General features: G+C 49.4%; 9 protein-coding genes and 1 non-coding gene across 10 annotated transcripts; 5 read left to right on the top strand and 5 right to left on the bottom strand.

The window, feature by feature from the left end:
- Positions 1 to 1,535: 1,535 nt before the first annotated feature.
- Positions 1,536 to 2,378, top strand: CTHT_0068920 (putative cellulose binding protein; the record flags this gene model as incomplete). The annotated part of the gene is made up of 3 exons (XM_006697113.1): positions 1,536 to 2,044; positions 2,107 to 2,224; positions 2,292 to 2,378. 3 exons carry the CDS (start codon positions 1,536 to 1,538, stop codon positions 2,376 to 2,378), a joined length of 714 nt encoding a protein of 237 aa, XP_006697176.1.
- A 312-nt stretch (positions 2,379 to 2,690) lies between these two features.
- Positions 2,691 to 3,581, bottom strand: CTHT_0068910 (uncharacterized protein; the record flags this gene model as incomplete). Its single annotated transcript, XM_006697112.1, has 4 exons — positions 2,691 to 2,856; positions 2,951 to 3,036; positions 3,109 to 3,138; positions 3,201 to 3,581. 4 exons carry the CDS (start codon positions 3,579 to 3,581, stop codon positions 2,691 to 2,693), a joined length of 663 nt encoding a protein of 220 aa, XP_006697175.1.
- Positions 3,582 to 3,812: 231 nt separating this feature from the next.
- On the bottom strand, positions 3,813 to 4,521 carry CTHT_0068900 (M7G(5')pppn diphosphatase-like protein; the record flags this gene model as incomplete). The annotated part of the gene is made up of 2 exons (XM_006697111.1): positions 3,813 to 4,434; positions 4,496 to 4,521. The coding sequence occupies 2 exons, from the start codon at positions 4,519 to 4,521 to the stop codon at positions 3,813 to 3,815; spliced, it is 648 nt and encodes a 215-aa protein (XP_006697174.1).
- A 3,115-nt stretch (positions 4,522 to 7,636) lies between these two features.
- Positions 7,637 to 8,585, bottom strand: CTHT_0068890 (uncharacterized protein; the record flags this gene model as incomplete). The annotated part of the gene is made up of 3 exons (XM_006697110.1): positions 7,637 to 7,739; positions 7,802 to 8,145; positions 8,217 to 8,585. 3 exons carry the CDS (start codon positions 8,583 to 8,585, stop codon positions 7,637 to 7,639), a joined length of 816 nt encoding a protein of 271 aa, XP_006697173.1.
- A 1,427-nt stretch (positions 8,586 to 10,012) lies between these two features.
- Positions 10,013 to 12,576, bottom strand: CTHT_0068880 (uncharacterized protein; the record flags this gene model as incomplete). The annotated part of the gene is made up of 4 exons (XM_006697109.1): positions 10,013 to 10,719; positions 10,777 to 10,888; positions 10,958 to 11,692; positions 11,776 to 12,576. The coding sequence occupies 4 exons, from the start codon at positions 12,574 to 12,576 to the stop codon at positions 10,013 to 10,015; spliced, it is 2,355 nt and encodes a 784-aa protein (XP_006697172.1).
- Positions 12,577 to 14,825: 2,249 nt separating this feature from the next.
- CTHT_0068870 (chalcone isomerase-like protein) lies at positions 14,826 to 16,010 on the top strand (the record flags this gene model as incomplete). Its single annotated transcript, XM_006697108.1, has 1 exon — positions 14,826 to 16,010. The coding sequence occupies one exon, from the start codon at positions 14,826 to 14,828 to the stop codon at positions 16,008 to 16,010; it is 1,185 nt and encodes a 394-aa protein (XP_006697171.1).
- A 130-nt stretch (positions 16,011 to 16,140) lies between these two features.
- CTHT_0068860 (uncharacterized protein) lies at positions 16,141 to 16,591 on the bottom strand (the record flags this gene model as incomplete). The annotated part of the gene is made up of 2 exons (XM_006697107.1): positions 16,141 to 16,415; positions 16,540 to 16,591. 2 exons carry the CDS (start codon positions 16,589 to 16,591, stop codon positions 16,141 to 16,143), a joined length of 327 nt encoding a protein of 108 aa, XP_006697170.1.
- Positions 16,592 to 18,062: 1,471 nt separating this feature from the next.
- CTHT_0068850 (uncharacterized protein) lies at positions 18,063 to 19,145 on the top strand (the record flags this gene model as incomplete). The annotated part of the gene is made up of 1 exon (XM_006697106.1): positions 18,063 to 19,145. One exon carries the CDS (start codon positions 18,063 to 18,065, stop codon positions 19,143 to 19,145), a length of 1,083 nt encoding a protein of 360 aa, XP_006697169.1.
- Positions 19,146 to 19,966: 821 nt separating this feature from the next.
- Positions 19,967 to 21,028, top strand: CTHT_0068840 (60S ribosomal protein uL13; the record flags this gene model as incomplete). The annotated part of the gene is made up of 5 exons (XM_006697105.1): positions 19,967 to 19,987; positions 20,210 to 20,345; positions 20,439 to 20,492; positions 20,551 to 20,809; positions 20,884 to 21,028. The coding sequence occupies 5 exons, from the start codon at positions 19,967 to 19,969 to the stop codon at positions 21,026 to 21,028; spliced, it is 615 nt and encodes a 204-aa protein (XP_006697168.1).
- Positions 21,029 to 23,310: 2,282 nt separating this feature from the next.
- Positions 23,311 to 23,415, top strand: CTHT_0068830. The gene is made up of 2 exons: positions 23,311 to 23,349; positions 23,378 to 23,415. It is a non-coding gene; the product is annotated as a tRNA-Met (tRNA).
- The last annotated feature ends 201 nt before the right edge of the window (positions 23,416 to 23,616 follow it).

Below are 23,616 nucleotides of genomic sequence, written 5' to 3'. Positions count from 1 at the left end.
CGGGTCAGCAAATCGTGAGGGCGAAGCAATCGCGCAGAAGCATTTTGGGGTTCTTGGGACGAAGAAATCTGGGTGATATCTTTCGCTGTCAGTCAAGGCAATGCCGAGTCCAGCTAATCAAAGGAACAGGCCCTGAGAAGCAACCTGCAGTTACGCAAGCATGCCGAGGCGGACCAAATGGAATGAGACCGTGAACGCCAAACGCAGCTCAGACTCGGTGAAAGCAAATGCAACAACAAAATGACGAAGAAAAGCGAGAGGATGATCGGCCACCAGATGATACCCCATGAGAGTTTGCGAAGGTCATTGTCTCCCCGACAACATTTTCCAGCTTATGAACCCCTTCCATTTGTTGGACTGGATTGGCTTTCGCCGCTTACGTGTACCCAATCCTTACCCAAGCATCAAGAGACGCTCCTGGAATTTTTCGGAGCAATCTTGGTAAGAGTTTAGCCTGTGATCAGGTGCAAGCAGCGTCGCTTTCCAAGCCCACATTCATGCGATGAAACAGCAGTACTGAGCGCAAACGGCGCCAACATAAACTCTCTAGACACGTCAAGCCATGGTCATTCTTCATTCCTACTGAAGACTACGAGAAGCCGTTTGCTAAAGCATGGCCCTGTCTCGCGCAAAGTACCGCTGCAGGTCCGTATGGCGCTAGGTGCTTCAAGCAATTCCTCTCTAGCTATGCATCATGCATGTTCAGCGGCAGTGTTGACCCGCGGCAACCAAGAACAGTCGGCCCGTTACGCAAGCCAACATCAACGTTTTGACGGATATGGTATAAGCGACCTATAAGCGTGGCTGAGCACAGGAGATGATGGGCGCTTAGAGCTGATGTAGTGAAGTTTGAGCACGGGGGTCTCCTTTCCGTCATTGTCACTGGGGCGGCTGGCAGTGGTTGGGCCGAGTCTGAAACAAGGAGTTTCCGGATATGTCATGCGGGATAGTATCAGTCATCCGAGTTTCGATCGCCAAGAAAAGCCCTGGGGAACGGCCAAAAGGCTTGGCCCGGCCACTCTAGGAACTGTCGGTAAGGCTGCCGACCACAGTAAATTAGCGTTCCCGGACCCTAAAGCTCCGTACGTCCACCGGAGGACAGACCGGGTTACCTGCTCCAGGGCTCGACACAGAATAGTTGCCGAGTAGGTTACACTGAGATTGAAGGCCTGCCGTCCGTTGGCCGGCTCTCACCACCCCGGGTTTCACTCCCGACATCGCACTTACACACAGGTTGTCATCTGCTCCATGTATGCACTCCAGATTATGACCGTTGTGCGTTCCAAGCGCGGGAGCGGGATCCGGGTAGCAGGAATGAGATCCGGTATTGATCTGTATGACATTCCTCAAACGGTAATTGGGCAATGTCCTATCACCACCGAACTCACCAACCTTGATCGTTTGGTGAAGGAATTCTCTTTTCCCATGTGTGTATAATAACCTGTTCATTTCTCCCATCCAAGCCACCACCCGTGCGGAGCAAACAGGCATCATCAGACCTCATCTGATTCTCTTCTCCAAGCAAGTCCGTCATCATGAAGCTCCTCGCTCCCCTTGCTCTCGTTGGTGCTGCCAGCGCGCACACTATCTTTGTCTCCCTCGAGGTCAATGGCGTCAACCACGGCGTCGGTAATGGTGTGCGAGTTCCCTCTTACAACGGCCCGATCGAGGATGTGACCTCGAACTCTATTGCCTGCAATGGTCCACCGAACCCAACCACACCCACCGACAAGGTGATCACCGTCCAGGCTGGTTCGGAGGTCACTGCCATCTGGCGCTACATGCTTAACAGTCAGGGCTCTGCTCCCAACGATGTCATGGACAGCAGCCACAAGGGTCCTACCATGGCTTACCTGAAGAAGGTCAACAATGCCACAACCGACTCTGGTGTTGGTGACGGCTGGTTCAAGATTCAGGAAGACGGTTTTGATGGCACCACCTGGGGCACTGAGCGCGTCATCAATGGCCAGGGTCGCCACAAGATCAAAATCCCCGAGTGCATTGAGCCCGGCCAGTACCTTCTGCGTGCTGAGATGCTTGCTCTGTACGTCAACCCATAATGTTGGCTCTGGTTTTATAACTCTGTAGCTAACAGGTTATAAACAGTCATGGCGCTAGCAACTACCCTGGTGCTCAATTCTACATGGAATGTGCTCAACTGAACATTGTTGGCGGTACTGGCACGAAGAAGCCCTCGACCGTGAGCTTCCCGGGTGCTTATTCTGTAGGTTTTTCCGGCCTGATAGCTACATGAGCCCATCCGCACCAATGATGCTAACCAGGATACACAGGGCAACGACCCCGGTGTTAAGATCAACATCTGGTGGCCGCCCGTCACCAGCTACAAGGTCCCTGGTCCCCCGGTCTTCACCTGCTAAACGCCTATTTACACAATACACAAGCACCCAGGGATGTATAAGATAACGTTTGGACATGGTAGAGCATAGCCTGTCTCAGGCTAACATGTTATCTCTTTCTTGTACATAACTTGACCATAAAGACGATCCAAGCAAAAGACTTGGCTGGATCTTGCCGAAATGGTACATATTCTCCATATTCATGCCTCCTTCACACTCCTCCCACCCATTTGCTATAGTGGCATAAGGTATGAAGTTGTCGAAATCGTGGACCAGATAGTTAGCAACCCCCGAAAGGGAAATGGATCAGCAAGTCCAGTGTTCAAGCCCGAATCAGTCAACTTCCGTTACACCAAACTCTCGGTTTCGATATAAGCTCCCGACCGGGACTCCTCGGTTTTCAGCGACAAGCCCAATGAGCTGTTGGGCAATATCTTTCATATCGTTGTACTCTTTGAGGTGGCGGATGTATGTCTGGATAGTGACCTCAGGAGTTTGTCTAGAAATGTTGGACAGGAAAGTCAGCAACCGAAGGACGAACGTCAGGGAAAAGTAAGGATGCAACGCGCGGTGGGGAAAACTATTCGGCATACCTAAGATGAGATGTTTCCTGGTCAATCTCCTTTGCGAGTTGGAAAAGCGATCGAAGAGAAGCCTGGGAGTGGGCAAACGATCGGCACTGTAATGATCACATCTCAATATCAGAAAATTAAATGAGATAACCCACAATATTGATCAAGCAGGCACATACGGCTTTTACCATGAAGCCAAGGTACTTGTCCTATTAGTGTAGTCTGGAGGTTAGTCAGGGCCATCGTGCTCCAGCTATGGCAAGTCACATACACTCAGCAAATAGGCGGCCTCTTCATCGTCCTTTGGGACAATTTCGATGGGTTTTAGCGAACCAGGGACAGTTACAATAATTGCTTGTCCGTTGCTACCGTTGTCATGAACGGAAACATGCATGGACCAGTCTTTGAGGTGCTCATCTTGTTTGCTGTCAAGTGTAGACTCTAATAATCCCAACTTATACTGCAGCAAATGCTCCTGCACCCTAGCAAGAACGCCAGCCCCATCTCCATCAGCTTCTATACGCTCGAGCAGCCACCCTTCGAAGGCCGCAACATGTGACAACTCGGCCTGCACAGCAGCAGCAATAACATCGTCGTTGTTCTTCGATGTCGTCTTGCTTTTCCTGTGGTTAAGTCCAACTGAGGTCGCCATTGCTGTCAGTAGGCCGGTGGTGCAGTAAAAGGGAGAACATAGCTGCACCTCAGAAACTCAGAAAGGCAGTGGCGGGGAAGTCTCGAGCATGCTGCGGTAGGTAGCAGGGCCCAAGGTAAGACAGTGTGTATTACATTCTTGCACTGTGACCAAGGGGATAGGCGGCGAGAAACTGTTAAACGCATCGACGCTCCTTGGCCCCATGAGTTGTCTGCAGCGATCATGGCTCCTTCAACCACCATTCTTCTGCCTGAACAGGTCGGACACGCTTATGCGCTTTCCAGCAAGAGGCGTGGTCGTGAAGGACGCAGCAGGTTGAGGGTTTGTAGGCTCCACGCTGCTGCTCACAGGATTGCCTGCCATTGCTTGGATATAGGCATCCACGGCAAGGCGCGCCTGTTGCCAGGCGCCCAGTATTAAGCTTGTGTAGACTTCACGTATATTCGTCTCGTCGGCGTGTATCCATAATCCAATAATTTTCTTCTCGCGGCCACCGTCCTCTCCCTGGCTTGTATCGTCCTCGAAGCGGAAGACGATTAATTCGCCAACCACCTCGCAGTCGGTGACGCGGAGAAGGTCAATGACAAGATTGTCCATGCTCCGCCGGTTCAAGACGAAGACACATTGGCGCGGTAACACTTGGCCGGTGGGTGTCGGAACTGGGTCCTGGTCACAGACGAACATTGTGCCCTCAGCGCCATGCTTTTCCCAGCTTTGCGATGCCTCAAGGAATGAGTAGGCGACGGCATTTGCGGCGATGGCAAGGATCGTGCGAATTGTTGGCTGGTAGCGTCGGAGCACGCGCAGACTGAGCTCAGTGTTGTCGCGAGGGGGGAACGCGGAGCGGGCGGATCTATTGGTTCGCGGCTCTCCAGGTATTGGGCTGCGTCCGACTCGTAGTCCGATGCTCCCACCTGGCGTGGCACACTGCTGCTACCATGATTGCGGTGCCGCTGCCTTTTTGGTGTCTGTCGGTTACTCATGTTGATGTTATGGATGGGTATATGTTGGTCGGTGGTCTGAAGCCGCGTGGTGTGGTTGACGGGAGAACAGGCTCGCTATTGATCAAAATTGACTGCCAATGCAGAAGCCATCGATGAGATAAGCCGCCTCTCCTGTTTGGGCATCCAGTCGGTCACTTTCCCAACACCCACAAGGTGGCTGCTCCACCTGATGAGGGATACCTGACGAGGGATACCTATAGGATAACCCCACCCAATGTCCAAGCCCGACACTGCTTCCTCCATATGATCCAGGAACCAACTGCCCCGCTTGTCAAGAGGCAAGTACGTACCTGCCGCTCCCAGACCATTTATCTTATCGATAAGAATACCAAGTCTTCCTGGAATTCACCTAGGAATCATCAGCCAGGTCACAACGTGACTCAATAGGTACTTCCGGTCCGGAGGCCACAATAGACACACATTGTTTACTCTTTCAAAACCTTTGCTGTTTAGCATGGCCTGCAAACACGATGCAGTGGGGACAGAATAGACACAAATCGATAACGTCCGTCAAATGCAGCGCATGCTTGTCGATGGTATCTTCAAGACTATCAACCATGTTGGACCCTTGGGCTTCTCTCATGGCTGAGTAACGACGCCGTTCATTGAGATGGCTTCCCTCGATGTGTTGCTATCAGCTAATCAAAGCTTGCCCGACAGGTATATGCAATTGTCGGAATTACTCATCATTAGTGACCATCTTGAATTATATGTCTACGTAGCCTCAAATACTTCAACTTCTACGGTAACCTTCAGTGCTAATGGGGGTCTCCAGATGGTAACTAGCAGTAACACTCAAGAACACCCGCTGCATCCTCACCAACAGCTCAGTAAGTACAAATAATGGATTGATGACGTCTTACACAGGCAACATGCAGCAAGATATCTTAACTTTGCGGCCAGACTCCAAGCAGTCCACGCTTTCATTTGGGGAGAAGTCCAGGAAACTGGTATGTTTCCGACGAAATGTTTGTCCTATTTAGCACCATATCCGATTATGGCTTGTTACTCGAGATCTTATTCAGGGGGGCCTGAAACCAAGTTATCGTGGTGATCCTCTGTTCTATCATTGTGGCCAAAATATCTCGCATGTGGTTTCAAAGGGTGTGGTTCAGGATTTGAAGGAAGTTGCCTGAATGCAACATTATTTTTATTTAAACGTCGACATCAACGACGTATTACGCTGTCAAGTTGTATATAGTCATTTACGTTTCCCTCGGGCTACCGCGTTGCCCTCATGACTCATATTATACAGCTGACGCCTGCATCTGGTCCCACGCTCTGCTATCCTACGCGGAGCCACAAGGGCACATCAACTACGATCAATCCATCCAGAATCGCGGGGGTCTTCTCTCTCCAATCCCTTCTTACACTTTTTGCCTTGTCTTCTTGGTAAGTGATTTGACCATATTCTGGATTTTAGTGGCTGTTCTTTTCGCTAAACCTTTACAAAATTTCTGCTGCTGCTGGTAAGCAGCCAGAAGAAAACTACCTAGAACGCAAAGCAGCAGGTGAGCCTCATATCACCAATTGATAGTACAGAAATGTTACTGCCGCTGCTCGCGGGAACCTGTATACACAACATGTCGAGGTAGGCCGTCCTCATTTTGTCTTCATGGAACCTTAAAGTCCCATCTTCGTGTTCTGTTTTGGGAAATCAGCAAGATATCCGCTGATGGCTGGACGCCAGTGTCCCCTACAGAGACCGAGGATTTCTCCGACTACGGCCCCAGGACGTGTAGTGCTGATGCCAGTTGACTACTAGTAATGCCGATATCGTCAGATATTTCTTACTTCAGATCAGGAGCGTTGATGGTATCTGGCGTACCGGCCCTCGACGCTGCCGTCTGCTGGCCTGTAGCTACGGCACCGGAATATATTGGTGCAATGTATACCCTTTTGACCAGCCGCTTCCTAGGTGACCAAACATTGGCTGATACGATGGTTCTAGACAACAAGTACCACATTACTACCTCCTCGAAGAACTTATGCTTGTGGCATACATATTCTTAATAGCTGCTGTCTTTGTAAGAATAACACTTAGCAACCAAACAATCCAATTTCAGGCGTCGAGGTTTACCCGCTTAACCATAAATCAGCTGCAAAGTCGCACATTATCATTGCATATGGCAGCTCTCAAGATAAGGTCAATGCTAACCTACTGCACTGCGAAGTTGCTCGTTTTCCAATATCTTGGACCTTATCTACTGGGAGCCCATTCAATCGTAAACCTTTGCTGGCCTTTTCCGCGTACTTTTGTAAAAGTGTAGTCAGGTTCATGACGCAGTGAATTGAACACTATCCTTTCCTCCATTGTAAGTTGGCGATACCATAGCACCATTAAAGAGCCACCAGGTATCAGACTAAATGGATGAACGGTATATGATGGGCCCATTTGGATTGCAGCTGGATGTACCAATATGAAAGAGAGGGCCTTTCGTTATTCTCATATCATCTTGTGTAGACAATCAATTCTCAAGACATTGTCATATCATAGACTAGAAAGTATGACCTTTTATGGTCAATGAAACTTGCAAGAGGGCTTACAAGTTATACCGCCAAACCGTAGTCTTTCGTCTGAAGGCAAGAAGTTTTGCCGCAGGCTGCATGAGATCACCTGGACATCATCGGACTTGATTGAGCGATACAATAAACGCTGATTGTGATTAAGTGCAATTTTGACCACACCAGTGTGTACGGGCGATATGGCTAAAGACCCAAAAACCTGACGGTGACATTCAGCAAAAAAAAAAAAAAAAAAAACAAAAAAAAAAACTTAGCTGCAGCTTCGACAAACTGGCTAGAGTTATCTCGCAATCCCGGCCAACAAGCGGAAGAATCGAGAACCAACATTCAACTACCAAATTCTATCACCTTAGAGGTCAGCTCATTTGCATAGTACAACTACGCACTATATTATCTTGGTGTAACGATTCGCAGACTTTTCGAGGTTGGACCAAGCCATGTCTATCCATACAAAACTGTGCTACTTTTCCTTCGCTTCCGAGTCCTCAAATTACAACCCAGCAATTTTGACCGTCTTCCAATGCACTATTTCCAGCCCTGATACTCATTGAAATACGTGTCGTGAATTGCGGTGGCGTATTGCAAAAGCACAGGAAAGCTCCGTATCATGTTTGCTGTCTCGGGGCCCCTGTAGAGTATCAGTACTTATCCAAGCAAAGCCGGCCAACAATACTGTGGGATACCACATACGCCTCACAAACCAGGCTGGAAACAATGAAGCCAAAGACAACTGCATCGGCCTCGGTAGGATTCTGTCCCCCCAGGATCCAAAACGGCTTAAGAATATCATGACATGCTCCTTGCAGCACAAGCTTGGATTGTGACTCCTTAAGCATTTCAGCAATAGCTTCCCATATTTCACGACGCAGTGCTGCAGCCTCCACTTTGGTGTAACGCAAAACGCCTTGGCCGTATAACATCTCCATGGTCCTGCGATGGACGAGGTAGCCGACAACCATGCGGACCGGGTAAGGCAGAGGCTCCAAAACTCCATCGCGCATTTTGTAGTAGTTGTCTTCCCAGCGCTCTCGAACCTAGGTTGCTGTTAGTGTGGCTGGCACAAGCTATTGGTCATATCACAATGAAGCTTCTCTTGCGAACATACCAGGAAAAAGTACAATTTGTCTTCCAAGAGTGCTCTAATAGCTAAGTCTCGTGCCTTGTCCTCTCCTGATAGCTCCTTGTTTAAGTCCGGCATGATTCCCTGATCGATCAACGTGCGGATAATGATTGTCGAATCGCCGATCAGCGCGGGGTTATTTCCCAGTTGAATGTATGGCACCTTTCCCCGAGGTGCTTCCCTTGGCGTGCCGGCCGCTGCCTTATAAGGGACGCCAGCAAAACGTAGGCGTGCCTCGAGCTTGACGACAAACGGAGACCAAACATGGCGGAGTGTCCAAGTGAATCCTCGGAAGAGAATGATCTCTGGCTTTATCTGGGCGACGGTTGTATCACTAACCTCTTTTCCCTCCATTTCTTTCGGATCCGTCCGTGACAGCTATTGGATGGTGAACTGCGGGCGAAATTATTCTGGTGGCGTCCTCCTCACTCTATGACAGCCTAGCAGAAACAGAGAGGAGGTTGACAATATCTTTCTAATGCTTCTCAATCCCTTCCGTAGAGAGGAAGAGCACATTTTTCCTGGGCTGTAATCCCCGTGGGTCCAGAAAGCTTGGAAGTCATGACCACTGAACTCTGTCTCGTGTTTTGATGCAGAATGCAGGCACAACCAGAGTTGCTGGTGACAGAGACGTCTGAGATACAACAATAAAGATGACAAAAGCAAAAGGAAACTATGATATGCTGGTGAGAACCTAACTTCCAAACTTTGCTTGAAGAGCCGCGGGTACTTTCCCTCAGAGTCCCATTAAAAAGGACCGTACTAGTGCAGGTCGAATGGAGTTGTACGTAAGTACCTAGCTTGTTATGGTAGCTTCAAAACAGACTGGCCAAGACTTTGAACAATTGACATCTCCATATGACGATGGCCACGCACAAGGCACACAATTACTTACTAGTGGACTACTATTGACCGAAGGACGTCCGTCCGCAGGCAGCTGATATTGTTGATTTATTGCATTAAGACCCCCATTAGTAAATTCTCTCAGGAAATTGTGCTATAGTTATCCGGTTGCCCAGCACCCGTCAACAGGAATCAACCGTTCATTATCCATAATTTGACTGGAGAAACACCATATTGTGAGCATGGTATGCGAATTAATGGGCAGGCAACCGGGCGTTTCTCATTTCAGACGCCATCTTTGAGCCCAAAGAGTTATGTTCTCTGCCTGTTGCTGGTCCAAATAACGTCCTTGAGCCCTAATCCCATACTGTGGAAAAAGAGGATGAAAAAAAAATAAAATCAAATACTCGAACCGTCCGGCATGTCCTTGTTTACTTGGTCTTCATAAGTCGCGATACTATTCTCTCCACAACAGTCAAGTCCTGAACTTGATCTTGGGATTCTCCACGCGTACACCAACGCCATAGTCAACGCCACAATGTCCATAGCTGGTAATATCAAGACCAAGCTCAAATTCCCACACCATGAGTCAGCTTCGTTGCAAATCAACAACGCACGCCTGACGTCTGACCACTTGTGACACATACTCCTGTCACGAAGAGCAACTGTGAAAGTAGTGATGCTGAAATGAGGACTGAACCAGCCATGAAAACGAGGAGAACTGAGAGGATGTGGGAAGATGTCGTTCGAAGGAAAACCTCGTTGACCCTGGGTATCAATGCTCCACTTAAAGATCTGAACACTGCCAGGAAAGGAGTAAGCAAGCGAAGCAACAAACGCCCATAAACATGTTCTACGCCATCCCAAGCACCCGCTCCTCACTCGTTGCCCCCCCATACCTACCCCCCCCCCCAAAAAAAACCAAGTATCCCTACCATCTAAACATTCCTTGGAGCATTCTGGCGGGGTAGAGACGAAGTTACAGCCGACATGGATAAACCATGCTGCTCAGCTCCTGGAGCAGTCTGCTCCTCGGCAATTGGTGTGTTCATGGCTGAGTTTATAGCCATGGCCAGGCTAACATCAACTGCCTCATCATTCACCGTTAGGGCCGCTTGATGAGTTGAAGACATTGGTGCAGATACCAAGACCGGTCCGGTTTGGTCGATCGGAGGTAAGAAGTGCTGCGGGAATAATGCAGCCGCCGCAGCCGCCGCCGCCGCTGAAGACTCGGCAACGTAATCAAGGGGTGTGGGGTTTGTTCGACCTGAGGGAGGAACTAAAGGAGGGGGCGGGAGTGGTGAGGCGGCGGCGGCGGCGGTATTGAGCCCCAGTCCGACTTGATGATTTGGGAGTGGCTGTCCATCGATGATCATCTCCGACACATCGACACCGTCGTCATCGTCAACCACAGCGTCGGCATCACCATCCTCGAACCCACCATCGGCAGTTTGAAGGAGAGGAGGAATTCCTTGAGCCGAAGCAGGGTTAGTGGTAAAGACAGGGCCGCCAGCTTGGTTAGAGACGCCCATATCATCAAACTGGTGCATTTCTTGCACCTCAGAGCTGTTCAGGTACTCCCGCAGATTGACGACACCCTGGCCGGAAAATACGCAAAACACCTCACGCTGATGCTGGGTAAACTCTGAATGGAAAGGATTAGCAAGAGGATGTTGACATGGGTTAAGGGATGAGAACATACCTGGCGGTGCATCTCTGGAAAATACCGCTAGATCTCGTCTCAGGAATGCGGGAACCCCAGTCAGACTGAGATGAGTCAGCCGTGGGCAATAATTCAACAATCGAATGATGCTCTGCACAATTTTTGTGTTAGAAGAGAGATTATAGTTAAAGAGGTGGCTAGAGAGCCCTGGTAATCTTACCCTGAGCGTCAAATTTGTGCAGTAACTGAGATGAACTCTCTCGAGACTGCTGTAACTAGTTGTGTAGTCCCCGGGAATGGTGTACGCATTCCCATTCTCATCCCTGCGCACACGTGGCCTGCGATTGGCTTCTGCCAAAGCGATAATGCTTGCATCTGTAATGTTGGTGCACTTCACAAGGCCAACCCGCTTGAGCTTTGGCAGATTGGCGAGCAACTTTACAGACTCGTCTGTCAAGTGTTGGCAGCAGCCGAGATCAATGTAACGAATACGGGTGCATGCCGACACCAAGCGCTTGACCCCGTCGTCTGTGATATGACCACAGTGGCCGAGATGGAGAAAATGAAGGTTCTTGCCCAATCGTGATATTGCATAGACAGCAGCGTCGGTCAAGTTGCGACACTTCTGCAACACCACATTGCGAATGCGCGGCGCTACTTCAATTATCTTTTCGACAGCACGGTCCGTGATCCTGCTGCAAGAGCTGAGGTCCAAGATGCGAAGATGGTCATACTTCTTATTCGGAGGAAGCGCAAGGAACGCACCATCATCAATCATTTCGCATCCAACAAGTCGAAGCTCACGCAAAGCCCGGCCCTTGGTGAAGATTGCAGTGATGGGCTCATTTCCAACCAGTCGGCATTGCTGAAGGTCAATCTCGAGAATATTGGGACAGTTCTCGGCGAAGGCAAGCACAGTCTTGTCGGTTACTTGGGTGCACTCATTAAGTTTCAACTAAACCGACTCATTTTAGCATATAATCATAAAACCATAGGGGGGAGGAACGCAAACTGGGGCAACAAGACACTAATTCATACCCTCTTGAGATAGCGGCAACGCTGAGCCAGTTCAATTAAGCTTTCATTCGAGATCCTGGTACACCCGGAGATATTCAAGCCTTGCAGACGTGGGCAGTGTTTAGCGACGGTATAGATTGACTGTTCGGTGATCTGATCGCCTAGAGAAATATCAAGCGACACAAGATGGTTGTTGTTCTCAACAAGAGGAATGAGGCCTGAGTCGGTCAAGTTCCGGCAGCCTGCGAGCGTTAGACGCTCGATACGGGTGCAGTCCTGGAAAGGGAGAACGCTGCCATCGTTGATCTGCGGGGCGATAGCGGTCAAATTAAGGCGTTTGACGAAGTCGCGATAACAAAAATAAGGATTCTCCAAGCCTAAAGTCCTGCAGATCGAGGAATGCCGCTCCCAGGTAGTGCACGCGGGACGATGCCACAGGAGATCAACGACGTTGCGAGCCCATCGCTTGCAAGTTAACATAACGTGGAGGAGATCAGTGGTGGTACCTAGCCTGGAGAAGATCGCGATCAAGATCTCGTTAGGTAGACAATGAACGGGCGGGAGGTATTCGTCCACAACGTGCATATCCTTCAAATTCGGAACTGGAAGAGAAGACTGGGAATCATTCAAGCCAAAGTAGAGGTCGTATTCTTGCTCTTCACGTTCCGCTGGGGTGGGTGAGCCGGACGACGATGTCGATCGCGAATCCATCGGCGGCCGCGGGGTTTGGTCTGTGTCTGGTTCGAGTTCCGTATCGTTCGGAGGGCCAGGTGCGGAACGACCATTTCCAACAGCTTGGTCAGGCAGATCGTGATGCCTCATTGCTGCAATGTTCTGAACTTCCTGCAGCAGAGAGCGGTTTGTTCTGATTGCTCGCAAAGGGAAGACTGGCGGATGGAGAGGAGAGTCGAGCCGATCGTTGCAGAGGTTCCAGGCAGCTTGCAGATGACGGTGGAGTGGGCTGTTGGCTATGACCCGCCTAGGTAGCCAGCTGTCAAGGAGCACCTGGACAGGTCTGCCCCCAACGCTTGGCAGGGTAGGCTGAACGGTGAGCGGTCCTAGCTCGACCAGTGCAGAGCGCAGACCGAGGCCTTAGCCTCTGGAAGCGCCTACTCGAGCGGAATGGGCGACTGAGGATCCCAGGTCACACAGACAGCCCTTTACCCCACCGCAAAGGCGCAACGAACGACAAAAAAAAATCATAAGTTTTAAAAAAATTTGAAGGTGGTAGTAGGTAGAGCAAGGCAGGGAAGTAATCAATTTTAACAGAAAGAAAGGTTTCAAGACGTTCCTAAGGTGAGGATAAATAAGAACATAATAATAAAGAATCAAGTGAGGTAACTAAGAGTTTGCTTGCACATCTAGTAAAATAATTCTCCTATATTGAAGATTATTCATAAAGTTATCTCTTAAATACGCATCCATCTGAAAATTTATGCTTACTCATTGTTACGGCCCAGATGTGGACCACCAGCCCCGGGGTAGTGGAGGGAGGAAGCTCCAAGTGAGACGTGAGGACAACAATCACAGGCAAGGAAAACTGTCGCTGTCACCGACAATGGACTTCTACCTTGACGATAATCCTGAACTTGGTCGATGATAATCTGAATGGCAGGGCAGGCGTACCAACGGTCCTCGAGTATAAACATGTAATAGAATCTCCCATCTCCAGAACTACGATGAGGACTTCCTCAGTCAGCAATAGAAACAATTGTCAACCAACACCTGGTGACAGCAGTTGACCACATACTCTACTGTGGGAGGACCCCAGTCCCTCAGGTTCTACAGCCTGCCCACTGCCTTCGAACCCATCTCAGGGGGTTGTTGGATTGTCACATATATAGATACGCGCTAAAGTGAGAAGGGTTTTCTTATGCTAGCAGTATCATTGTGACGATTCCACAACGTTACGATCAACAAAGGTGTCATGCGGGAAATGTGCCTGGCGCAAAGGACCAATAAAAACACGGCTCATGCGGCCTCGAAAGGTCGTCAAGCCAAGAGATACTCAGGAAGGACTATAAGACCCTTAAGAGATAAAGGTGTGACGATCCAAACAGGCCTCTTGAAATGGATTCGAGAGATGCCAAGCCGCTGGACCTGAAAAGCAGGAGTTGTCAAACTGTTAGAATGATCGCTATGATCACTAGTTGAACAAACAACTGTTTGTATTGCTGACTGGGGAGCTTCTTCAGCCAGATGGCCCTGCTTGGATCTATCTATATCTCATACCCCCTGTGGCTTCGATTGCTCCTTCCTCCTCAACGGCACAGACCGTTGAAGGTCAACATGCTTGGATGTTGAGTATCAATGCCTCTTAGTGTTGAGAAACTCCCCCCAATGTGTGGGATCACTGAGAAGAGATATCCGGGTTTGATGGTCACAACTCTGATCAGTTGGCTGCACGGGCCCCCTCTTCCAGATAAAGCCTTTGTGGATCATGACAAAGACTTGAGTATATAAGGTAGATAGATTTCTTGTAAGCAGAGGAGGACGGAGAGTTTGCCAGCCAGCAACATAAACAGTTGCCCAAAACCAGCTGGTGACCGCAGTGCTTCTGAATCTGTGAGAACCCTGATCCACAAGCCTTGGGCCAAGCCCAAACCCATTTCAGGGAAGTACGTGGATCGTCGCATCCAGTCTCCTGATTGGCTAACACTCTGACCGTAACTATTAACTTAGTTAAAACTATATTCTATATATAATATTTTCTCTCTACTCAGTAAGTAATCAATACTACAATCGACATTGGTGCTTCTGCTTGTAAGTTTACCCACTATAAAGGGGCCATTCTCAGCTGATTCCTACCGAGCAAAGCACTCACTGCAGCCAGCTCCAAGCACGGTCATTACGTCGTACATGAACCCACCAGACGGACTTGGTTGTGGAGTTTGATCCGTTGCTTCGCAGCAATTCGTGCTGTATCGATCAATCTGCTTGAACCATTGGATCAGGACAATGTCGGCCAAAACATGATATTCAGAAGCGGACGTGGTACTTGGCTGACTTCAACGACAGGCACCAACATAAATAGCTTGTCAGCATTCCTCTTGTACTCATCACCGATCACAATGCTTCGACAAAGTATTGGTCGCCGACTCCCCGGGGTTGTGAAAACGCCTTCTCTTCAGCCCCATATCGCCCGTCGAACATTTCTTTTCCGACACAACAAGCGACCGCCAACCCGCGCAGTCGAAAATCTTAACATCTATCGCCTTGCTCAGCAGTCTGAGGAGTATCACCGTCAGCGCCGCATATTTCTGTGGTGCGGTACCATTGCCGGTATCGTCTCCTTCATATATACTGCATGGAAGCTGAAGCGTGAACTCGACAAAGGCATCAAGTTCGATACTGAAAAACATTCAGCTTCCGATCTCCTCTCCGGAGCCAATGTTGCAGGCCGCCAGGTTATCGTCCATGATGACCAGGGCTGTGAGCTTGTTCCGACAGGAAACAACACCGTGCCTACTTTCCCCCGCACAATCACCCTCTCAGACTATAGTAGCAACCCCTCGTCTTCATCAGCATTCCCCGGTTCTCCAGCCAGAGAGACAGAGTACACCCTTGTCGGCATGGGCGTGCGAACCGTCACCTTTGTGAATCTCCAAGTCTACCTCGTGGGCTACTACGTTGCCACTACCGACCTTGCAGCGCTCCAGTCTGCCCTCATCAAGCATGTTAATCCGATCGCGACAACTTTGATCCCGGAAGAACGAGATCAACTACGTACACAACTACTTGATAACAATGAAGGCGAGCGCATATGGAATGACCTTCTCGCACGTGGCATACCTGCACGGTCCGCGTTTCGCATCGTCCCCGTCCGTGACACCGATTTTCACCACCTTCGTGATGGGTTTGTGCGGGCAATTCAGGCTCGTGCACCCAGTATTGCTGGGAACAACGTTGATGATGAAGCGTTTGGAGAGGCTGTGCGAAAATTCCGTGCTGCCTTCAAGAGAGGAAGCGTGCCAAAACGAAGAGAGCTCCTGCTGATCCGGGATCAGCAGGGGAAGTTGGCTCTGGTGTACGACAGTGGCAAAAATGAACGCGGGAGCAGCTCCAGTAGGCAGCTATTAGGCACAGTGGAAGATGAAAGACTAACGAGAGCGCTGTGGTTGAACTGGCTTGCAGGGAAAAAGGTAGCCAGCGAGGCTGCAAGAAAGAATATTGTGGATGGGATCATGGGCTTCGTTGAACGGCCGGTGGGAACTGTGGAAGCACAAGTCGTGCCCGTAGTAAAGGCAGAGACGTAGACTGTCCAATATGAGGATTCACTAATGTACTCGATTATGGCTTTAGAGAGACTTATGCTTTTGGCCATGGGTATCTGAACTCAAACGCAAGTCGATGCATTTTACACCTCCAGTAACAAACGGCATTCACTCAGAGAGCACCAGCTTCGCTGAGAAGATCCTCAATCCTCTTGCCGTCCTTGCCATTCTTCACCACCGCTTCGAGATCTGAGTTGCCACCAATATGTACGCGACCAATGAATATGTTTGGAACAGTTCTTTGCCCCGTCATTTTGTGCAAAGCGGCCTGGATCTCATCACCATCGCTTTCTTGATTAAGTTCGTAGGCAGTGTATCTGGCATTCAGTTCCTCAAGGATGCGCTTGGTGTTGTTGCAGTATGGGCAGTACGACTTGCTGAAAACCACTAGAGAAAGTTTTAAGTTAATAGCAAAGTTCATGGGTCCAAAGCAAACTGCTACCGGGCGGTGGGAATAACGGATGGTTATGAGGGGGGAGGACAAAACAAAGCCACATGAAAGTACACGTACTAACAGCATTGTCATCGATCATCTGCTGGACCTTTTTTTGAGCGGCTTCCATTGTGGCAGGCTGTGGAGATGAGAAGAATCGACGGAAGATGAAGGACATGGAAGTTGATGAGAAACTGTCGTCAAAATGAAGCGGGGAAACGAGGGGTAGGAAGGCTCCTTTTATAAACCGCAGCAGGGGCAGTCTGATTGGCGGCCCGTGGAAGAAGTACGTCTGCGTACAGTTTGATTCGACTGCTGGTTACGCGGTGAGAAGCACAGATGTTGCCGATAGGTAGACAGCAATGCAAATACTAGGAATCAAACTCTTGCTGGCCAACGATGCTGGTTCAGTCGCGGTGATGCAAAGGCAGGCAGATACAAGGTGCCAATTGATCGGAGCACTTTTGAGCAGGTAGGAGATTTGGGGAAAAAAAAAATTGGGGCCGACTCTACGTATCGAACAAAAATTCATTACTGTCAATTCGACGTTACGGTTGCCTATCTTGCGGCGTACCCGCATGCCCACGGATGAGTGCACTGTTTCGTCAACTATGTATATCAAGCACCTTTTTATAATAAATATAATATGTTGAATGATTTTCAAAGATATAATAAGAGCTAGCCAACATTATTTTTTACCAGACTAGCATAAGAAATCGGTTTCTCCCTAGGTCGGTACCTAAGGTAGTTGAGTACATTTACCCGGAAAAATATTGGAATGTTTTAGAGTAAGGCCAGGTTTCTTTCCCAAACTAGAAGGCGGGGTTGCCGAATACGTGGACCTAGTCGACAGCGCGTTCATCCAAACCCTGACTGAAGGACCTTAATGGATCAATCGAGAGAGTTAGATAGCCCACCTCAGCCAAGCGCGATCAATCGACTGGTCGGTTCACCATATTAACCGCATCCCTAAACGTGTTATCGTCGCGTTTCCGTCGCGCTCCTCGCCGAAGGCAAGGATCATTCATCACCTGTTCACCACAAGGACGTAAAGACCTTGTGGGAATCTTGGGTTCTCTTTCAACGAAAACTTTGTGCAAACCGACTCCCGTCGCTCAGACGTGGCCCGCTTGCCTTCCAACCTTCCCTTGCCCAACTGATGCATCCGCCCACTGGGCATCAGATATCTTGTTTGAAGCGTCGCCTCCACCGCAGTCGGCGGCGAGCCAGCTAATAGGCACTCGTTTGTCCTACCTACTTTCCAATTTTCTACATTCCACTTCTCAGCCAGTGGATTCTGCTTGTGAGGCCAAATAAACGCCAACAAGGTGGCTTCCGAATCCGGGCTTTGGGCATCAGTCGGTGCCTGTCTTGCAGGCTTTGCCCGCAACATTACCTCGACAGTGCAGAAACCTGTGGTATCGCCGCTGACGAGCTTGAGGACCACCGCTGACTGCCTGTCGACCTTCATTGCTTTTTTCCAAGCAGCGACCAACTTGTCTCGAACAACCCTTTGCACCTCAGTCTTAGCGCTCATTATTCTCGGTATTCTGCCTGTTATCGCCGCTCGAAGTTGGTTAGAAAATCGACAATCCGCGACTATGCCTCGCTACGGTTTTTCGGCTCGCGCCTCCCCCTCATCCGCTACAGCACTCTCGCCTTTCAATTCAATTCTTGGTCAGGATGGCGTTCCTGACGTGACCGATGATGATTTCAGTTATATCACCTCTGCCGAGATTGAAGAGAATGGCATGGATATTCCTCGGCTCCGTACACCCGCATCCGAACTTTATGGCAGCTATTCACACTCTGCTCCTGGACCTTCCTATGGGCAATCCCTCCCAGATGATGATGTCCTCTTAATCAGGCATAACGGCATCACATACCCTGAACACTTTCCGGCCTTTTCAATTGGTGACGGCAAGCTCTTGGTCGGGGACGTTCGCGATCGCATTCAAATGATTTTGGATCTCTCAGACCGCCAGGCGAATCGAATGAAATTGTTCTACAAAGGCCGTCGTCTGTCTGATAGTAATAAGCCTGTGCGGGAATACGGCCTGAAGCATAACAGCGAGGTTTTAATGACGTTTGGCGACACTGACCTCGAAAGTAGCGGCGAAAGTGATGAAGATGTTCCTGCGATCAAACGCCACAGAAAGAAACGGGTTGGTGGACATGTCAACACACCTAGGTCACCAAAGGAGTCTCCAGAGGCTCCAGCAGATTTCCGGCGAAGGAGCCAAACAGGCCGAACTGCAGACCAACACGACACGCGTAGCCCTCGCGATAGTGCCCCCGCAAGCCTGAACTCCCCGACACACGGCTGCCACAAGCGAGCTAAATCAAGGGTTCGAACTCAGTCCCCGTCTGGCTCAGCGTTGTCAACTGCCAGCGCCCCTGCTGGTATTCCGGGTGGTCCGATCGAAAGGCTCAACAACATCGCGATCCATTTCAACACCCAATTGTTACCCCTCTGCAAAGCTTTCGCGGTGAACCCTCCATCGGATCCTAAAAAACGTGAAGAGGAACACAGGAAGCTTTCAGAGACCATCATGCAACAAGTACTTTTGAAGCTCGACGCAGTTGAGACCTCTGGCGAAGAAGGGGCACGACCCAGGCGCAAGGAGCTCGTTAAGGCTGTCCAAGATGTTCTGAAGGAAATAGATGATGCAAAGATAAGGTAGCCGGATCCTGGCCGCCCTCTTCCGCGTCATCGGAATCTTATCCGTTCTCTTCCCTTATCTCAAACAGCTTCCAATTGATCAGCTAGCCATCTGTAGATTCTACACCAGCTTTCTTACGTCATAACACATAGTGATTTTTGGCTGTCACTGTAGATCATGTACATTAGCTTTGTATCTAAGGCCCCCGTATGCTTGGACACAATATGACCTGTGACCTTCAGTGTTGGCGGTTTACATTTCCTATACATCACTGTCACAGGTTTTTAAGAGAGCATTAGTGTCCTCATTGAGCATCCTGGCTCTGAAAATCCTGCCGTAGACCCACTGAAATATTAAGAAACAAGAGGCTGGCTACTTGCAGGGAATAGCAATCGCCGGGCACTGCGACAGCGCTTTCTCAGCTCACAAAACTAGCCACAGATGACTGGACACATCTAAATCAGCATCCTGAAACATGCCTTTCCATAATTACTGAAGAGCGTCAACCAAACCATGGCCCAGATGGGCTCCTGGTGGGTCTGGGGAGCTGGGTCTGTGGGTCTCACCAGAGCCGTGTTATCCATAGGTCTAACCCTACTCATTGATGCCTAAGGCATCAGGCTTGCTGGCTTGCAGACACCCACAGTGTCCAAATCGGGGTTAGTGCATTTCCGCCGGCTTCAGTGCCCGCAGGGCCAATTTTCAGCACACACAAAAAAGTCGAAGACCGACCATCAACACCACAAGGTTCAGGAAGCAGCCAGCTGCTACTCGATCAGCCGGAGTGTGCCTGATCAACCTTTCTTTCATTTCCCCGTTTTGCCCAGCTCACCACCGGCAAAATGTCTTCGTTCGAGTCTGTGGTATGTGTGAATCCTTTTGATTTTCATTCTCAAAATCGGCACCTTATTCAGAGCTGTGCGCGGCATTACCATCTTGACATCTCCATCACTGCGATTCGTCTTCTCGAGACCGAGCGACCACGACCGCAACCGAGCTGCGTCGAGATTTGCGACACCATAGCGGAATCTAAGGGTGCAAAAGCTAGAGTTGCAAATAGCTGACCTTTGGACTCTCTCATACAGGTTGTGATCGATGGCAAGGGCCACCTGCTTGGCCGCCTGGCCAGCATTGTCGCCAAGCAGCTCCTTAGCGGCCAGAAGATTGTCGTCGTCCGCTGCGAGGCCTTGAACATCTCGGGCGAGTTCTTCCGCGCTAAGCGTATGTGACCGATACACTCCCTCAAAACCCAATGCAGTACTTCGTCTTAGCGGCTGGGAGATAATGGGAGTGCGGTGCTGACACTCGAGATAGTCAAGTACCATGCCTATCTTCGCAAGATGACCCGGTACAACCCCACCCGCGGCGGTGAGTCGACCTCTAGCGATCGGCAGTGCACGAATCCCACGAGTCTGACAATCGGCAGGTCCCTTCCACTTCCGCGCTCCCTCCCGTATCTTCTACAAGGCTGTCCGTGGCATGATCCCCCATAAGACCGCTCGCGGCGCTGCCGCCCTTGAGCGCCTCAAGGTCTTCGAGGGCGTTCCTCCGCCGTACGACAAGAAGAAGAAGATGGTTGTTCCTCAGGCCCTCCGTGTTCTTCGGCTCCAGCCCGGACGCAAGTACTGCACTGTGGGCCGTCTCAGCCATGAAGTTGGTTGGAAGTACCAGGACGTTGTTGCGAGGTACGTGGAGCTAATTTTTTTTGCAACCCGATATTTCGCAGTTCGATTTCTCTGGGATACTGACAGAACTTCAGACTCGAGGAGAGGCGCAAGGCGAAGGGCGCCGCCTATTACGAGCGCAAGAAGCTGGCCGCCAGGCAGCTTTCCGAGGCAAAGAAGGCTGCGGCGGCCAAGGTCGATCCCAAGGTCTCGGAGGCCCTCGCGGCCTACGGCTACTAAACGCGGTAGCAACTGGCAATCCTGTGTCCTTTATGCGATTTTCCTCTAGATTGGCGCGGTGGTTCAGGGCTCGACTTCATTTGCGTGGTTGGTGGGGATGGGCAACGGCTATCTGTTTCACTGTGCGTCCCAGGCTTGGGACCTCATAAAATGAGATCAATCAATGGAGACTGAGGTTTGCATGGGAAGAAGAAAGCACATGAAATACCCGGCTGCTAGCCAAAAAGGGGTCATGACGGCCGTGCAGGAAGGATGCACCTAAGTCCTCGGTGCGCGGCTATCAGACTGGCTTGGCCATTACCCCACTTAAAGCAGAATTGAACGACGAATAATCTGTACCTCGGCCAGTCTAGATTGGTGAATGCAATGAGGAAGCAAGGAATGCGCAAGCAAAATGTAATTGTCCCTTTTTTGCAGGCAGTTTCGGGACATACTCATGTTGTATTCAGACACCATTCAGCCTTTATGGTTTGTTGGATACTTAACCCTTGTCCTTCAACATCTACCGCACGGTCTCTCTTCGCAGAGATTGCGCAGGGGGGCTGTTACAGGGAAGCCAGGAACTGGTGGATACTATGACGTAGTGACATCTCCGATAGAGAGTCGGGGCGCTGTCAACCATTCCGGCCACGCTCCAGTCTATACAGCCTAAAAGTAACGATGCTCTACCGAAAATCAGATATGAGGGGACCTTTATGGGCTCCTGGATGATCCTGTAAACAAGAGCTCCTCAATAGTAAGGAGCAGAATTTGTTAATCAACAAATTTTGCCGCCACCATTTTTCTCATCCGCTAATAGGGAATGTTATGGGATTACCATGACTCTTCTGTTACTCCCAGTTTAATGCTCTCTCTTGTGAACTACCTAGAGTGTTTGCAATTACTTAAGAAACACTCTACTGCACCTCCAATATGGGAAGCACCCTATGTTCAGACGAGGAGCGCAAGGCCCAAAAGCATATATAATAACCCGGTAATCACATAAACCCAACCTCCCGTATGTGCTCACAAAAGACGATAGATTTCTAATGTATGATTACATTCAGAAATTAGATAAGGAGATGCTAAAATTTTGCCACCTACAATGCTGAAAGAAGCCCCGAGGAAACAGTGCACTAACTCCAAGTTATGTTTTGTTGCATACGTCCCACATGCAGTTGAAACTACCAACTATGTTGAAATGCACATGGAATATTTCTTATCTTTTGCGAGTACATACTGTGGACCTTGTTGTTTTCTTCATTGTTTCGTCCCCTAGCTAAGCTCGACGAGGAGCGTTGACACCCTCTCAGATCAGCTTGCCTTGTGAGGCTGAGAAGCAAAGAACTATGAAGTATCTAAGTGGAGCAACATCAGACCTCTAGATGATCGGTTTTGCAGTCAGAACATAAGGACTTTGAGCAGGACATTTTTACAAGATCCTAACTGAAGCAAGTGCCCTGCAATGATCTTTATAACAAAATATTTCACGCATTGCCTTCTATCAGCGGAAGGTACGATGCCTTCGGCAATCAGAGTAAAGTGCAATCTCACTTAATATCAACCAACGCAAGCAGATGGCCAAATGTATGCAGCACGGAAGCCAGGTTCATAATACCTCAATTATACTTCCTAGTGATTGTTGTTTATATGATGTTCATGTTCCAAGAGCAATCATGCATGTGATGCCCAGTGGCGCTGATACCGACGTCACATTGTTTCTGTACGTTTCTCTAGACCCTACCCCCAAGTCTTTGCATGCCAAGGTATCAAAGTGAAAGAACCTCTCATCAATTCCTCGATAACTCTGCAGTGATCCACAGTGTTAGGTATGTCATGGTTACGGTGTGTACGGCATACAGTTGACGTGCTGATCTTGTGGATCGTCAGACGTAGAGGTGTCTTGGACCAGTGTACCAAAAGCAGGGAAAAGAAGATTAACCATTATAGCTACGTACTTACAAACAAAGAAGATATAGCTCTTCTAGATGTCTTAATAACTAAGGCAAGCCTATCGTGCAGAATAAGCACGTATATCTAGCAATCACCCAAATATAGCATTTGGTAAATAAGATGCATATTTGCTTTCACTTGACTAGTTGCTGTGTAAAACAGCAGAATTATTTTGCTTCGGATTGATGGAACTAATCAGCTGGAATCTCACCATTCGACTAGGCTAGGAGGTTAGCACTCAGAATTATGTATGGTGGAACAAGAGTAGAGTGATAAAGCTAGTCTTCCAAGCACTGACGCGAGATTGCAGTACTTGGGGCTCAAATGTAGAGCTATCAAACAGCTGAATAGGGAGCTTGGCTCAGTTGGAAGAGCGCAGGTCTCATACTATAGTATGATCCCAACAACAGTTGGGAGTTATCCTGAGGTCGTGAGTTCGAGCCTCACAGTTCCCACTGTAATTTTTTATAAAACGTCAAGTGTACGCTGAAATCATCCACTTTTTTGTTTTTCCAGTATCTATCCAGCACTGTAACAATACGTTCTACTACCAATGCGAAATCAACCCCTCAGGACCAAAGCTTGTACGCTGTGGGCTTCTAGCATCTCATGTCCAAACACCACCAATTGCTCCTGCTCCCTAAGGCTTATAATGC

Source organism: Thermochaetoides thermophila (genome assembly GCF_000221225.1).
Source record: "Thermochaetoides thermophila DSM 1495 unplaced genomic scaffold scf7180000011822, whole genome shotgun sequence".
Classification (NCBI taxonomy): domain Eukaryota; kingdom Fungi; phylum Ascomycota; class Sordariomycetes; order Sordariales; family Chaetomiaceae; genus Thermochaetoides; species Thermochaetoides thermophila.
This window is presented reverse-complemented; position numbering and strand designations above follow the sequence as displayed.